General features: G+C 36.8%; 1 protein-coding gene across 4 annotated transcripts in view; it reads left to right on the top strand.

Annotated features, from left to right (window-relative positions):
- The window catches only part of diaph2 (diaphanous-related formin 2), a 206,663-nt gene that overhangs the window by 35,625 nt on the left and 153,899 nt on the right, over positions 1–17,139 (top strand). For 3 of the 4 annotated variants that reach the window (XM_060885395.1, XM_060885393.1, XM_060885396.1), the window contains one exon: positions 371–391. The exons of the other annotated variant lie outside the window; for it this stretch is intronic. In XM_060885395.1, coding sequence (XP_060741378.1) covers positions 371–391 — 21 coding nt within the window. The remainder of the gene's footprint in view (positions 1–370; positions 392–17,139) is intronic. 4 annotated transcript variants of the gene reach the window in all.

Raw genomic sequence — 17,139 nt, 5'->3', positions numbered from 1 at the left:
TGTGTGTATATATATATATATATATATATATATATATATATATATATATATATATATATATATATATATATATATATATATAATGTGTGTGTGTGTGTGTATATATATATATATATATATATATATATATATATATATATATATATATATATATATATATATATACACACACACACATATATATGTATGTATATATGTATGTATGTATATATGTATGTCATCTATATAAAATAGTGTATTTGTATAATTTTGTCATTGAGTATAGTGCATACCTACTTCAGATGACACTCTGGCCTGTTCATGATGTGCTCTTTGTGTTTTGCTGTTTCCTTTGCACATAACTCCCTTTGCTGACCACTGCTGCATGCAGATAACTGGGAGCAAACTTGCGGTAAGTAGCAAAATATTTATTTGATTTAAATTAATCTTTCTTGTCTGTTTCCCCTCTTTTTTGTTCAAAAAGTTTTAGTAGAATGGATGTTGTACAGTGTAAGGACATTGTCAATATTTTAGCATAAATATATCCATTAGAATGTAATTCCTACATGTAAATCTTTCAATTTCCTGAATCAAATATTTCTCTTTTTATTAAACAGTATATTACCATTATTGTAGGCAATATTTTTTCCAAATATGTATTACATATTCAGTAGAAACCTATAAATATGTTCAGTATAAGCACATAGAAATCTGACCATTACATGTATATTAACTTGTTGGACATTCCTTTCCAAAATCATGAACATTCATATTGATTTAGACATTTGTGGCTATAATAGCCTTTTTTCCTTTGGGCAGGCTTTCTACAAGATTTTGTAGTATGTCTCTGGGAATTTCAACACTTGTTGGAATTATGCATTCCTTTTGGTCTCCTGGCATTCATCAAATACCCAGATTTAAGTGATTTTTCAGCCAGATAATGAAATGATTCTTCACTCACTTCTATTCTTCCAGATTTAAGTTTGCTTGTTTGCAGCTGCTTGGCCATGGAAACTTATTTCTTGAAGCTCCCAATGCACAGTTATTGTGTTGATGTTTCTTCAGAGGCAGTTTCTAACTCTGTGTTGCGTTATACAACAGTTTGTGTAGTCTAGTGCTTTGTGGCTTAGTTTTTGTGTCTCCTAGATGCTTTCATTTCATAGTAACACACTTACAGTTGACTGGTACAGATCTAACAGGGACGAAATTTCATTAACTGACATTTAATGAAAGTTCATTGTTTAAAACCTTTGAGCTTCTACTGTCGTTATTTGTCTATGGTGATTGCCTGCCTATGTATAACTATTTTATATGTTTGTTACCACAGTGTATAGCTGAAACACTTGTTAGTTAGGAGGATTATCCACATACTTTCGTCCATGGTGCATCTTTGTTCAATCCACATTATGCCTATAGTATCTCTGTTGCTAAAATGTTCCATTATTCATCTAATTGTTATTTGTTCCACCTTAGAGTGGAAAACACTGTGATCCACAAACAAAAGTGGTCCAAGAAAGGAACACCGGTGAACCTGTGACATGGTCATGGGCAGCCAATGCTCATTGATGCACCTGGGAGAAAAGGCTGTTCCATGTGGTCCAATCAAACAAATAAACCACTGTATCTCAAATTGCTGAAGAAGTTAATGTTGGTTCTAATGGAAAGGTGTTAGAACAGACAGTGCATTGATGTTTGTTGTGTATTAAGTTGCCCATGCTGATCCCTGTCCACCAACGCAAGCACCAACGATGGGCACGTTAGCATCAGAACTGGACATTGGAACAATGGAAAATGGTATCACTTTTCACATTTTCTCTGGGTGGATCCTGAAAAAAAAGCTGAATAGTTTCTGCAGGTGTTTAAAGAATCGAGTGGCATCCTTTGAAGCTCTGGCTGGTCTGAAGGTCTTTTCCCAAGTAGTATGTGTGTGTACTTCCATCTTTGATTTTAACCAAGTGCTTCTCCACTTCCTTTAGGAAATGACCATTATCAAAAACATAGAGTTTGTCTTCTCAGCAAGAGGCTGTATAATTACTAACAGCCTTGTTAGAACATTTCACCACCTCCGCCTACCTCCAAAAGTGTCATCTGATGCTGATCTATGGTTTGACCAGTTTTAAACTCTAATTCCCTTCACTTCTGTGCTTATATAGTGCTTATATGCTCAGAACTGTGGATGTCAGTCTTTTAATCCTACTTTAATCTTACAGCAGGTGGTGTTAAAAGCTAGGCTACACTGTTTGGTTTGATAATGTTTTTCTCATTACTTTAAAATGCTAACTTTAGTAAGTTTAAGATTATAATAATTTATTAGAAATTTCTCACATATTCACCCTGACTAAATCAACAGGACTTTTAGTAATTTGTTCAGTATTTTATTTACTGTAACACACCTACCCACCATTTGGGATAAAAAAACATTTTTGCATATTCGATACAGAAAAATGGAGGGTAAATGTAATTTTTTTTATGACCAAATCAACAGTGGAAGTGAAAGAGACAAACTACTAAGCAGAAAGAATATTTAACTTCTTCAGTTGTATTTGTATGCTTAAATTGTATTTATTTGGCAAATACAACAATAATTTATTTTAAAACTTAAAACTTTTTTTTTTTTTAAACTTTTTACTTTTTCATTAGAATTTTGAAAGTCAGCTCTTAATGCAATGTCACCATACAGTCGATCAGCTCAGATTCAAAGAGTAATACATATGCAAATGTAAAGTCTTAATATGTCACGGCGCCCATGCTGTTTTGAACTTTGAATAAACAGGCTGCAAATAATTCATCTTCAAATGGCGCTGATGGGAATCGGCAGAATATGACTCTGTTTATTTTAATAATACATAATAATCATAAATACATCCCATCACTGTACACAGTGATACATTCTTTATACATTCATGAGTGGGGACCCACATTCACATGGTGAATTAACTGCTTCCGCTTCAGGTGACCGTTATTTTATATCCGATGGACAAAGAGCCTAGTCTTGAACTGCTTGTCTTATTTATAGAGCACATTTAAGCTTACCGTCAGCTTACACTGACCAAAGTGCTGTACAAAACACAAGTAAAATTACAAAACATAATATTATCCAACAATAAGAATAAAAGAACAAAGATGTAAAAGGAGGTAATAAAAATAACAACAAATAAAAATATCTTTTTAGCCTAGATTTAAAAACGGAAACAGATGGAGCGTTTTTTTTTTTTTATGTCTGGAGGGAGCTAATTCTATAGGTGAGGTGCAACTACCTTTTGATTTGACACAAGATCTGGGGACATGAAGGAGAGCTTGTTTAGATGAAAATGAACTAGGTCACTTGTTAAGTGGCCTAGATGCTGAGTAAGAATAAATTAGGTCTGTAATGTTAGAAGGTGCCTGTTCCAATAGTGCTTTAATAACAATTAAAATAATCTTGAACTGTATTCTAAAATGAACTAGGAGCCAGTGAAGAGAGGTGAAAACTGGGGTGATTATGTTTGTTTTTTTGTACCAGTGAACAGCCTTGCAGCTGCGTTCTGGACCATCTGCATATAAGCTATTGAGGATTGGGGAAGACTGATATATAAGAAATTAAAATAGTCCAGAAGTAATAAAAGCATGAATAACGTTCTCAAAGTCATTGAAGTTCAGAATCGGTTTAATTCTGGAAATGATTCTTAACTGGTAATAACTGTTCTTTGACAACTTGATTTGTTTGCCAAGACAGAGTTCAGAATCCATGTTTTTTTTTCTTTTCATATGGCTTGACGTATGGAGCGAGATTAAATTTCTAGCCAAGCGGCTTCTATTCTTGGAAGGACCCAGAATAATCACCTCAGGTTTATCATTGTTAAGCTGGAGGCAAGTATTTGCCAGATTGTAATATCTTAAACAGTCCAAGAGGAGCTGTAGTGAGGGTCCAGATTTTGAAGGGAGGTAAAGCGGAGTCTTCAGCATAAAAGTGAAATGAAATATTATAATTCTTTATAATATTTCTATGTGTGAGCATGAATAATTGAAAAGTAGTGGTGCCAGTATAGACCCCTTAGGGACACCGCATGTGACAGAGGTGGAAGAAGAAGAAAAAAATGGACCTATAGCCACCAAAAAAGTCCTGGATTAAAGATACGGATGAAACCAATCAAGAGCAGTGTAATTCATGTCAACCCAGTGTTTGAGGCATGATAGAAGGATATTATGATCTATTTTATCAAAAGCAGCACTAAGATCTAATGAAATCAACATTGTATTGTATATAGAGTCTATAGCAGTTTACAGATCATTCATAACCTTTAACATTATTTCAATACTATAATGACTTTTAAAATCTGACTGAAATGGTTCAAGTATATTTGCTGAGTTCAGAAACAAGAGCAGCAATTGTGAGTGGACAAATTTTAACATTTTTTTTTAAACAAATGGCAGTTTGGAAATGGGAAGGGTTTCCTCAAGATTAGGTTTTTTGAGCAGTGGCTGGACAACCACATGCTTAAGGCATTCAGGAACAATGGTTAAAGAGGTATTTATAATTACATCAATACTAGGACCTTGTATCAAAAGCAGCTACGACGAGATCAGAGGGAACAGCATCATGGGGGGACGTTGTAGGCTTCATCTGAATTACCATGTCCCAAAGCTTGGAAAATGATACTGGAATATTCCTTGATGGTTTAACCTTACATAGGATAATGGGATTAATGATTGAATTTATAGTGCTAAACAGAATTTTAAGAGCGTTACAGTGTTTACTGATAATGTAAGAGAAATATTTTGCTATAGCTTTTTTTTCTGTAGATGACTTTAGATGAGGACAAATAAAACAGTCATTTAGAATAAAAAATCTTGTTAGACAGATCTGGTATTAACTAAGGCCATTTTGACTGATGAGGAAGCAGTCCATAGCCATGGTTGCCACACATACTCCAGGGGGCAAATGTTAGAGGGCTTCACTCCTCCACTTCTGATGTGCAGTTTCTCAGGGGCCGGAGAATTAGGGCTGAAGATAATAGTCGTATCTTAAATCCAACGAACGCCAAGCAACACAGAGGCCAGTTTGCCCGATTCTGTGAGTGCATGATAACAGCTGCATTATGGAAGGACTCAGTTCTCTTCTAATCTTGACACAGAGACCTTCACGATTTCTCCTCTTCCTGTGTTGTTTCCTTTTGTTAGGCAGGGCAACTGGTGAACACATGCCACAGGCAGGTGCGAGAACATTGAAGAGCGATGATTATGCACAACAGGACACGAGTGAGTTTTTTTTTTAATAAGCAGCGGTTATATTATATGGCAGCGTTAACAGACTGGATAAAAAACAGCACAAACAGTTCAGATAAACATAGCACTAGTTGAAAAGTTCAGAGCTGGTGGAGCAGACGACAAGCCGACACATACACCGCCATCTTGGACTAGCCATTTGCACCAGTATATGAGTATACTGTATGTATGGGAAATTTCAGTTAATCACTACCCCTTGTTTACTTGCATGACAAGCATTTGGGCTGTTGTATTGAATATCATGTGATGTGATATTACTTAATTAAAACAAAATGAACTCACACAAGTCAAATTATGGTACACAGACTTTTAAATAGCTTTTTATTAAAAAAAACAAAAACAAAAAAGCAGATTTATACATTGTCTAGACTAGTCATATAAACCTAAAGTTTCAAACTTGCCTGCACCACATCATGTTCGATTTGTTTGACTGTGTGTGAACAATTTGTGCGTTAAAAGCAATTGTCTCTGTTGTAGCAAAAACTAGATCGTTCAAGCCAAGAAAATTAAATGCTAGGAACCAAAATGAAATGCTAAACCCAACTTATCTTTCCCTACCATATATTTGAATAGGGATAACATATTTCAATATTCTCTCTCTCAATCTCTCTCTATACAGTGGGGCAAAAAAGTATTTAGTCAGCAACCAATTGTGCAAGTTCTCCCACTTAAAAAGATTAGAGAGTCCTGTAATTTTCATCATAGGTACAATTCAACTATGAGAGACAAAATGAGAAAAGAATCCAGAAAATCACAGTCTGATTTTTAAAGAATTTATTTGCAAATTATGGTGGAAAATAAGTATTTGATCAATAACAAAAGTTCATCTCAATACTTTGTTGTATACCCTTTGTTGGCAATGACAGAGGTCAAACGTTTTCTGTAAGTCTCCACAAGGTTTTTACACACTGTTGCTGGTAGTTTGGCCAATTCCTCCATGCAGATCTCCTCTAGAGAAGTGATGTTTTGGGGGTGTTGCTGGGCAACACGGATTTTCAACTCCCTCCAAAGACTTTCTATGGGGTTGAGTTCTGGAGACTGGCTAGGCCACTTCAGGACCTTGAAATGCTTCTTAAGAAGCCACTCCTTCATTGCCCGTGCAGTGTGTTTGGGATCATTGTCATGCTGAAAGACCCAGTCATGTTTCATCTTCAGTGCCCTTGCTGATGGAAGGAGGTTTTCACTCAAAATCTCAATTTATTTGTATAGTGCTTTTAACAATTCACATGGTCGCCAAGCAGCAATACAGAAGTACAGAGACAGAAAAGACAATTTTTTTATAATAATAAAAATAAATAAATGAATACATACATTTGCAGTTTGAAGTTTATTTAAAACTATTAATGTAAAATACTATATACCTCTAACATCTGTCCCTAATGAGAAAGCCGGTGGCAGTGGTGGCAAGGAAGAAACTTTGAGAGGAACCAGGCTCAGAAGGGAACCCATCCTCTTTTGGTTGACACTGGACAGTAAAAAATCTAAATAATGTCATTTCTACAACAGTTTATAATTGTACAACCGAGAGCTCCTGAGGAACTATTGGGTCAGCACAATGGACGCAACTCTTATTCCATCCAAGTCTTTAAATGATTGCTGATAAAGTCCAGCTGACTGACACAACAATAGTTCAAGGCATGACATGTCTCTGGGTGGCTCAACCTACAGCAATCCCATGAGTCAGTAGCTAACCATGCAGATCAATCCCTGGCAGGGTGATCATCGGGCGACAAGACTCCATCCAGGGGTAGAACGTTAGGATTGTCCAAGTAGCTCCATAAGAAGAGACGATCAGACTGGGAACTCGGAACACTGTTAGCTTGGGAGTGGCATATATAGCTCGAAAGAGAGAGCGTGAGGAGAAAAATGTTAAGTATATGTTTGTAATCAGGTGAAGGACAATGTGCATTATGTGCAAAGTGGAGACAGCCACTCTGGCAAAACTAGACATGGGGGCTTCCTAGTCTGCAAAGCGTCTCACTACTACACCGTCTGCAAACCTGAGCGACTTGTGAGTGTGGTAAGCCGACAGCATCCAGACATGCCAGTTCACCAAACACTCTATGCCCATGAACCCTCCAGATCTGCTCCTTTACCTAAAAAAAGCTACTTATAAAAAGTTAGACTAAAGAAATGTGTTTTTATCCTGCATTTAAACACTGAGACTGTGTCTAAGTTCCAAACACTAATTTGAAGGCTGTTCCATAACTGTAGGGCTCTGCACCCTGCTGTAGCCTTTTGTGTACTAAATAGCCTGCACCTTTTGATCGAAGTAGGCGTGACGGATTATAATAAATCACAAGATTACTCTGTGGTACTGTGGCGTGTGACCATTAAGTGCTTTCAATGCAAAACCTGACTGGGAGCCAATGCAATAATGCAATCCCTAGTGGGGACTTTAGCTGCTGTATTCTGGACTAACTGATTGTAAATCATTACAATAATCCAACCTAGAGGTAACAAATGCATAAACTAGTGTTTCTGCATCATGTGATGACATCATATTTCTTATCTTAGAAATATTTCTAAGATGAAAGAAGGCTACCTTTGTGATATTATTGTGAGCTTTAAATGATAGTGAGCTTTAAATGAGAGACCAGTATCAACTAGATTTGTAAAGTTTGTCGTGACAAAAAAACTTTGATGTTGGAGCAAGTATTCCCAAAGGCTGGTATGCTAAGGTGCCAATACATTTGGAGGCAAGTGGATACGAGCAGGTGATGTCACCCAAATACCCGTGACGCAATTCATTGTGCTGAGTGTTTTGATATATCACACGTCCCTTTTCTTTTCATTTTTTATTTTGAGGGCGGGGCTGTGCGTGACGTCATGTGACGTCGTCCGAATACCCGCAAGGAAGTTCCCCTCATTATTCTGAGAACATTTACAGTTCACACAGACTTTTGCTGAATGATGAACGATTAGATGTCTGTGTGGAGCGCCAGTTTTTTTTTATTTTGCATATACTAGGGGCAGGGCTGAGGGAAAACTGAAAGTTCAGTCGGTACACCAATTTAAAACTTTGTCCACCAAAGGTGCTGACCGAGTTTGGTGTAGATAGCTCGAAAGCTTGCCAAGTTATAAACCTCTAAATTTTATAATGGGTGTCTATAGCAAAAAAGGCCAGTATGAGACCCACTACCATGAGTACCAGAACACGGATTCGCTTAGAAAAGTACACAAACTTCAGACCAAGGCCTACGACATATCCGATTTTGGTGCATGTGGCTCGAAAGCCCTACGAGGAGTTACTCTTGATACATTTTTGTCTAAGAAGGATAAGCAAAACAGAATGTTGGATTTCACAAGCCAACATCATAATCACACCAAGGTCTTTTACTGCTACACAAGATGTAATAGAAAGACCATCCAGAGTTTGAAAAAAGCACTTAGTAAAAGCACTTCTGTCTTGTAAGAGTTAAGCAGAAGGAAGTTAGTAAGCATCTACTTTGTGATGTTTTTCACACAATCTTCAATATTATTAAGCTGGTGACTCACATCTGACTTAACTGAAACATATAGCTGTGTGTAATCAGCATAACAGTGGAAGCAAATACCATTTTTATGAATAATTGCACCAAGGGGTAGCAATATAAGGAGAAAAACAATGCCTAAACCCTAACTTGCAGAACACTTGTGGGTCATTTACAACTTTTTACAAATGCTGTCTCTGTGCTATGATGCGGCCTAAATCCTGACTGATACATTTCATGAATATTTGAATTTATTATTTTTAGAATGGGTTGGGTAGCTACTGGTAATATCTGTTAATAGAAACATATGGGTAAGGGATCCAGTATGCAGGTTGATCATTTTGAAGAAGAAATCAGTGAAATTAAGTACCGTTTTTTCTGCACCACAAGGCGCACCGGATTATAAGGCGCAGTATCAATTACGGGGTCTATTTCTGTATTTAACCCATAAATAAGGTGCACCGTATTATAAGGTGCATGCTAAAACATACGGTCTACAAAAAAAAAGGTAACGGATGCAAAACAGTGAGTTTAGTTGAACTTTATTCTACTATTTAATAATACACATACATTATTTTTAATCAATCTTCTTCCACAAATCCATCAAAGTCCTCATCTTCTGTGTCTGATTTGAACAGCTGGGCAATTTCGCCATCAAACATGCCTGTGGCTCATGCCGAAACTCTGTTTCGTCTTCTTAACTTGGCGCAGTTCATTTTCTTGCTTCCTCCACTTCCGACTGTAGAGACTTCTCTTCACTGGTGCCATTTTCGGGGGTCCTTAGACAAACAAATGTTGTTTTGCAACATACCGGTAGTATACCTACCGGAGGCATGGTGGAGGTAAGCGTACGTACTGTACATATTACATAATGTTCTCTGATTGGTTTATCGCTGCCAGCGTACATAGTGTACGTATTACGTCCCTGTGTCAGCGGGAAATGGTCCGACAGTCAATCAAGTGGAGCGCTTACAAAAGTCGCACAACATTTTTACAGATTTTGGAACTCATTGCACACATATTGCACACAGGATTATCAGGCGCACAGCCAAATTTTGAGAAAATTTAAGGCTCTTAGGTGCGCCTTATAGTGCGGAAAATACGGTAAGTCTCTTAGAGGGGAGTTAAAGAGTCTAACTACTGAAAAACAGAAATATTATCAACCACATTATCTATCAAATTGTTTGGTATTGAATTGATGGTCTGAATATTCTACCTAATGTTATCAATTCTTTCATTGAAATACACTGATCTAGCAGCACTAAGAGATTTTTGTAGCTATGAAGGCTTTCCTTCCATGCTAATTGGAATACTGATAACTTAGTTTGGCGCCATTTACTTTCTAATTTCTTAGCTGTCATTGTACCAGGTGCTAGTTTTTTTTTCTTTAATTACTTTTCTTTTAAGTGGAGCTACAATATCTAGGGTGTAGCGAAATACTGACTCTAAAATGTCAGTCGCCTGATCAAGTTCTGTGGGGTCAGATGGCAATCCAATCATGGATGATAAATATTTTAGACTGTTGGTGAATCTTTCTGCAGTAGCAGACGTAAATATACATTTAACATTTTGACGTGGCAAATTGCATGTGACTGTTTTCTATATTTAATCTGAGGGTTAGAACGAGATCACGATTGTGACCTAAATTATGAGTGGGTCCTATTACATTCTGGTTAACCTCTACCGAATCTAAGATGAAAACAACTGCTGTTCTCAGAGGATCTTCTAACTTATCAAAATGAATATTAAAGAGAAATATTAAACAATTACTGCTTTGTCAAAAGAAACAACTAGGTTTGAAGTGCATTCTGCAAATTCAATGAGGAGTTTAAAATATGGTCTTGGAGGTCTGTAAATAATAATTAGAGTAACTGACTCAGTAGACTTATTTTTGTGGCTACATACAGTATGTTAGTATGAAGAACGTTGAATGTGTTGCTTGACACCTAACTTATCATCATGAATAACCACGACACCTCCTCCCCTGCCTGTTAGGTGTGACTGATTTATATAACTATGACCAGGCTTCATTTCAGGCAACTAACTCATATGGTTTGATGTTTCTGTTAAACACTTAAATGTTTCATGTTTCATGGTTTGATGTTTCATGTTTCTCTTAAACACTTAAACTTCTGATCAGTAATAATTTCATTAGCAATAAGAGCTTAAGATTCAAGAGATCTTACATTTAACAGTCCTAGCTTCAGATCAAATGTGCTGGCTGTGCATTCACTATGATCTAATTTTATGCAAAAAAGGTTACTAAAACAAATTTTCTGAGTATTTATAGTTTTTTTGTTTAGCTTGGGAAACAGACACAGTCTCTGTATTGTGATTAACTAGGCTTATTCTTAAATTATTTGCTAGCACCTTACTGAGTGGGATGGACACCTTCCCATCCTAACAGGCAAGCCTTGCCCTCAAAAGTGCTCCAATTATCTCCGAAACCCACATTGTTTTCGGAGCACCACCTTGACACCCAGCAGTTCAGTGACCATAACCTATAACTACATCACCATGCCACATTGGGATGGTGCCACAGCAATATTACTCTTAGAATTATCATTATTATTATTATTATTATTATTATTATTATTATTATCATTGGCTCCAGGGCCGTGCACAGACATTTTGAGAGGCAGTGGCCTAAACCAAAAAAAGGGGCACTAAGGGGGTGGTTGCTTGTTAACACAAATTATCCAGTTATTACAAAATGTACAATTAAAAGAGAAGATAGCACACGCTCAAATACATTTTAGACTTTATTGTAGATGTTTTGATAGAACATAACAACAATTACACATTGCTGATAATGCTTTTAATCCATGTTTGCAGTGTTGAACTGCCTTTAGCAGCAGGGGCGTAGATTACGCGGGGGACATGTCCCCCGCACTTTTTATAAAAAGTAAATTCGTCCCCCTCACTTTTTTAGTGGAGAGTTGTGTTCACCACATGTTGAGGTTTTAATGGAACAATGTATATAAATGCAGAGTGATTTAAAATTCAAAGAGACAAGAAAGTTTAAGATAGTCTATACATGACGTTCACGGCAAACAGTCACTCACTTGTCACGTCATCATCACGCGCCCCCAGTACTGTAGCTCGAGTCGCACCCGCGGTCCAGCATTCGGTTACGATAAGCTCAAAGCGGCAAAAAACGCCTCACTCCTTTTTTATAAAAACGTCAAGCAGTGTAAGTTGGCATATGGTATCCGAATTGTGTTGCACAATGTTTAATAACTCTGCCTGTTGCTCTTGTTGAATAATTAGCAAGTTTTAATTTAAAAGATTATAAGGAAAAATAGCTGCTTTGACAAACGTCATACATATAAAGCATGATTAAAATAATCATGATTAAAAATAAAACCTGTCATTTACACAAGGGTTAACTGAAAAAAAAAACAGATAACACTAGACATTTCGTCCCCCCCACTTTTTAAATGATGGCTACGCCCCTGTTTAGCAGCATCCCTTCGCTCTTTCTCTCTCTGTCTTCTTTTTTGTGAAGGCATTGTTTTTTTGTTAGTCTTTTTTGCGGGGGGGTGGGGTGTCTACAAAGTGTGCTAACAACAGAAAATGTAGTTGTTTGTATTAGATCTGATCGAGAGTACAATAATTTGATTAGACAAACAGCTAATTCTAAGAACGTGAATATGTTGCACAAGTTGTTAGCACTAGTAGAAGACCAAGAGCAAAACATTACCGACATAAATACAAAAAAAATTCGCCTACCTGTTAATGCGACAGCTTTCGTGAACTCGTGAACTTTCGTGTCGTGTTCAATCCTAGTTTCAAGAGAGCGCCGCAGACACATACTGTGAGTGATGCTGCGCTTGTGGTGCGCGGAGCGAGCTGGAAAACCTGGAACGGCATAGCGGAATCAGCGGAATGCTTTGAATCTCATGCACCTCTGAGATATTCTGTGTTAGAGAGCTAACTAGCATACACTTATCACAAGTAAAATTAACGCTAATGACAGAGGAAGAAATACTAAACATCCTGCAGCTCACACACTAAACAAGCTGAAAGTTTGCCATACTTAATAATTACGTACCTTTGACTTAAATATTAAAAAGATCGGAATATTAAAAAGATCGGAAGAGCGTTTCCTCTGCTAGCTGTTTTAAGATAGGAAACAAAAAAGCAAAAAGAGGAATAAAATTAATTGTGATAGGAAAGTAAAGAATTTAATAAACAAAAGCAACAATGTAAAATATTAACCATAAATAGAACATAAAAAAAACAGTGTAATTTAAAGGTACAGTCTCTACGATTTTTGAGAAATGCTTCAGAAAACTGAGTCGGTTCGGAAAATAAACAAAAATAAAAACAAATGTGTAGCCAATGAGCAGAAAGGGGCGTGTCTTGTCAATATGGGCGGAGAGAGTGTTCAGTGAGCATGTGTGACATTAGCAGAAAGCGGTTTTAACATTGACATGGAGGATAAAAACAAAGAAAGAAAGCGAAGAAAGGCAAGAAGTAGGACCCGTGTTCATATAGGATCAGCTTTCCAGCGCTGGAGAGAACTGAAGGAGCGGGAAGTTGGCCGTTTTGCTTGTTTGTTTATCTGCAATCGTATTGTTCTTCCCTTCAGCTATGATAAAGACATTTCTTTCCATTAGTTGCCTGGGTTGTATGTATGTGTGGGCGGAGCTATCAATACAGGGGTGGGACCCATTTGGGTTAGGGCTGTGGTCTTCACTATTTTTTTCATGTGAGCCACACTGATAGGACAAAGTCAATAGGAGAGCCACTTTCACCGCAAAGTATGCCAAGTTATTTAGTCTTAAATAGCTTATCTGCTTAAATACAATGTACAATATTGCAATACAATAATTACTCGAGTTGCGGATGATGCATTCTCCCCATCAATTTGATAAGACTGTTTGATAAGAAATCGATCCATTTTTTAGTCTGTGTGTACAGTAAACACAAGTTGAAACACAAACACAAGTTGAAACACAAACTAGCTTCTGGCAGGCCGCCAAAAACTGGCTATTGCGCAGAAAGCAGTGAGTCAGTGACGAGTCAAATAAAATATATAAATATATATTATTATTTGTAATAGAGCACATTCGTTTTTCTATGCTTCCCTGATTGTTTTTAATGTTATTTAAATGAAAAATAAATTTTAACCACATGATCATATCATCGTATTATTTACTGCCATGTGAGCCGCATATTAAAGCTTGGCGAGCAGCAGGAGGCTGCAATTGTTGATAAAGCTCAGTGTGCAGTACCTGAAGTAAGTGACTGTTTGACACGGTACAATGGCAAGGTGCATATGTAATAATGTACATACTGTAATAATAATAACACAAGTTTATATTTATTCAGGAAAAAGATCCAGTATTGCATATCAATGAGTGGCAAAAGTATGTGAACCACTTTGCGTTCAGTTTCTGGTTTGGCCCCTTCTGCAGCAATAACTGCAAGTAAACATTTCCGTTAACTGTCTATCAGTTTAACACAATGGCTTGGAGGAATTTGAGCCATTCCTCAGTCAACTCTGGGATGTTGTTGAGTTTACACTAATGATCTGCTTGCTTCAGATTCTTCCACAACATTTGTATTAGATTAAGGTCATGACATTTTCCAAAACATCCATGACTTTGTTCCAATTTGTAAACAAGATGCTCTATAACATTACATCATTAGCTGCTGTTGATGCCTAGGTCACTGGTGAGAGGGCACTGTCTGTGACTGTCTGAGGATTGTCCTGTCATTTCATGCAGTTTAATGCTTCTATTGTTGAATGTGGTGCTGTGACTAATATGTCCACCAGATGGCAGGAAATATCTTTAAATTTAGAGTTAAATATATAGTTTAAAATACCTGTTTTTGACCTAACTTTTTCCCTCAGTACAGCACAGCACCATGCATGGCTAGAATATCCAAATTCATAACAAGTTTAACCTTTAAACATGAAAATACTTGTAAAATATTTCTCTGGCATTCATATGCTAGATATGCTCCCAGCCAGAATTTTCACTCTTGTTTGCAAGTGTATAATGCTGATGCATTAATTTTGCCTAAGAACTTTAGATTTGCCACAGTATTGACTTGGAGGCAGCTCATGGGTTGCTCATGCGTTTTCATACAGACTTAGGCCTGTGTTGATTTTTGCTATATTACTGTACGCTTTCACTAAATAATCTAAATACGCTATCCTGGTTCTGCTACTTGTAAAATTGGCTCCTGAATATAAAAAATAAAAATAGAAAATAGACAATGCTATGTTTATTTCCTACTGTTTTCCCTCTCTTTTTATCTTTTATCATTTCATGATATCATAGGGTAGATTTATTGAATTATTCATTATCATTTTGTGACAAGGAAGCAATATGAGCTGCAGAAATTATTAGAAAAAAAAAGTAGCACAATAGTAGTAAAGTTACTTTTACTTTTTGGCTTGTTTATTCAGGGCTCTCAAGTTTTGAAGACAGGTGACATCTCTTTAGGGTCATGAATGAGGACAATGTCCCGTCCAGAGACAAGCTGTTTCGTGTTGAGGTTTTGTTCAAACCGACCATCGAAAATACCCTCGCTAATGAAGGTTTTTTTTTAATTGGTTGTTGCGTTAAATCTTACCCAGAGCTTCCTAGTGCTATTTCCTGATTGGCTATTGTGTACCCTCTTTTTTGATTGGCTGATAAATGTCAGGCTCGACTAAGAACTCAAGGGGAGACGCGCTTGATTCCTGCCCGGTTCCATAGAGAGAGCGATGCGGACAGATACATTTTGGGCACTGTGGCATATTAAATATATGATAGTCAAAATGTTTTTCTGCGTGAGAACTACAATGTGTGGTGTGAGAGCATGACAAAAGACCGAAATGAGTGACTGTCACTCTCAATGCGTGACACTTGACAGCCCTGTTTATTATTTAACTATTTGTAGTTGGTGGTGTAGATAATTGTTTTACACTAGCAAGGAATAATACATGATTTTTCCCTGATTGCTGGCATCCCCAAACTGAACACATGTCAGAAGACTTTATTAGATTTTACAACATTAACAAATTCCACCTAAATGATCTTAAGAGTTCCTGAGTTCCTGAAAATCATTATTTGATTTCTATTTTATGCTGCAGCATTGGTAAAAAAAAAACAAAAAAAAACATCAACGACCCTCTAAAAATTGTTTATAAGTTGCTACTAGTCGCTCTGGTGACTCTGTAATAAAAATTCATGATGAGATGATGAGCTTGATGAGCTAGTGTTTTTTGGACAAATGCATTATTTGTGCTCGGAATGACCCCTGAGAAATCGTTAACGTTGCGTGAATCGGAAGTACACAACCCTGCTGATATATTCATTCTGGTTTTTACTAGGGATGCACCGATACCACTTTTTCTTTTCCGATCCGATTCTGATAACAGAGTTTGCCAGTATCGGGCGATACCGATCCGATATCTGTGTTCTTTTCTACCTTTAAAACTAAAGAATGTATACAACTCGCATAGTTATTAAGATTTATTTGTTTCTGCCAAAGAAATACAAAAATGCCCATTACTGGATGAAAAATGAAAACACAAGAAGCCTTAAAAAAGTATTAATGCAGTGGCAAACAGTACATTTAACAGTTAGTGGTATAACAATCTAAACCATATATACTGCAATTATTACATTAAATTATTTTCTGAAGAAAAGGCAATATTTTAAAGTGAATCTTAAATTAGAACTCTTGAAACACAATGCAAAATGTATTAAACAGTAAACCTTTTAACAGTACTCATCAAAAAAATAGTGCAATGCAACATTGCAACAGCCAATGGAACAACCATGTCTAAGTATATAGAAGTCACCAATGACATAAACCTGTTTCAGGATTCAGTTGATAAACATTGTCAGGTTTTTTTTTAGGAATATTAGCATAGAAGAATATTTCTGCTCTCTCTGCTAGTAGTCGGTTTCTTTTTTCATCTAGGATGTTGGAGGCAGTGCTAAACAGTCTTTCACTCTGTGTGTGTGACCCTCGTAATTCCTTAACATGTAGCACAGCGCTTTGCAAATCATAACTCGCATCCATCCAATGTGCAGTTAAACTTAAAAGAGACATGGGGCACACGTCTGAGCTCCATATATCTGTAGTGAAGCTCAAGGACTGTACATCTTTTAATTTGTCTGCAATGTGAGAGGAAACTTTGAAATACAGCTCAGGCAAAGCGGTCTCAGAAATGTACTTTTTAGATGGCAAACTAAATGTGGTTCCAGAAGTTCCATATATCGGATCAGTGCATCCCTAGTTTTTACACAATGTATGTACATATGGACATTATTGAGTACCAACAAGTCGGTGACAGCTATGTCCCGCTACTCAGATGCATACATATATCGGATGAAAACAACAAAGTCATCACTAATTCTTACGATAAGCCGCACTATGTACCACTCATCAAGAACCATATTACCAAAATCAT

Source organism: Tachysurus vachellii, chromosome 13 (assembly GCF_030014155.1).
Source record: "Tachysurus vachellii isolate PV-2020 chromosome 13, HZAU_Pvac_v1, whole genome shotgun sequence".
NCBI classification, from domain to species: Eukaryota; Metazoa; Chordata; class Actinopteri; order Siluriformes; family Bagridae; genus Tachysurus; species Tachysurus vachellii.
The sequence above is the reverse complement of the archived record's forward strand: the minus strand, read 5'-3'. Positions and strand labels throughout refer to the sequence as shown.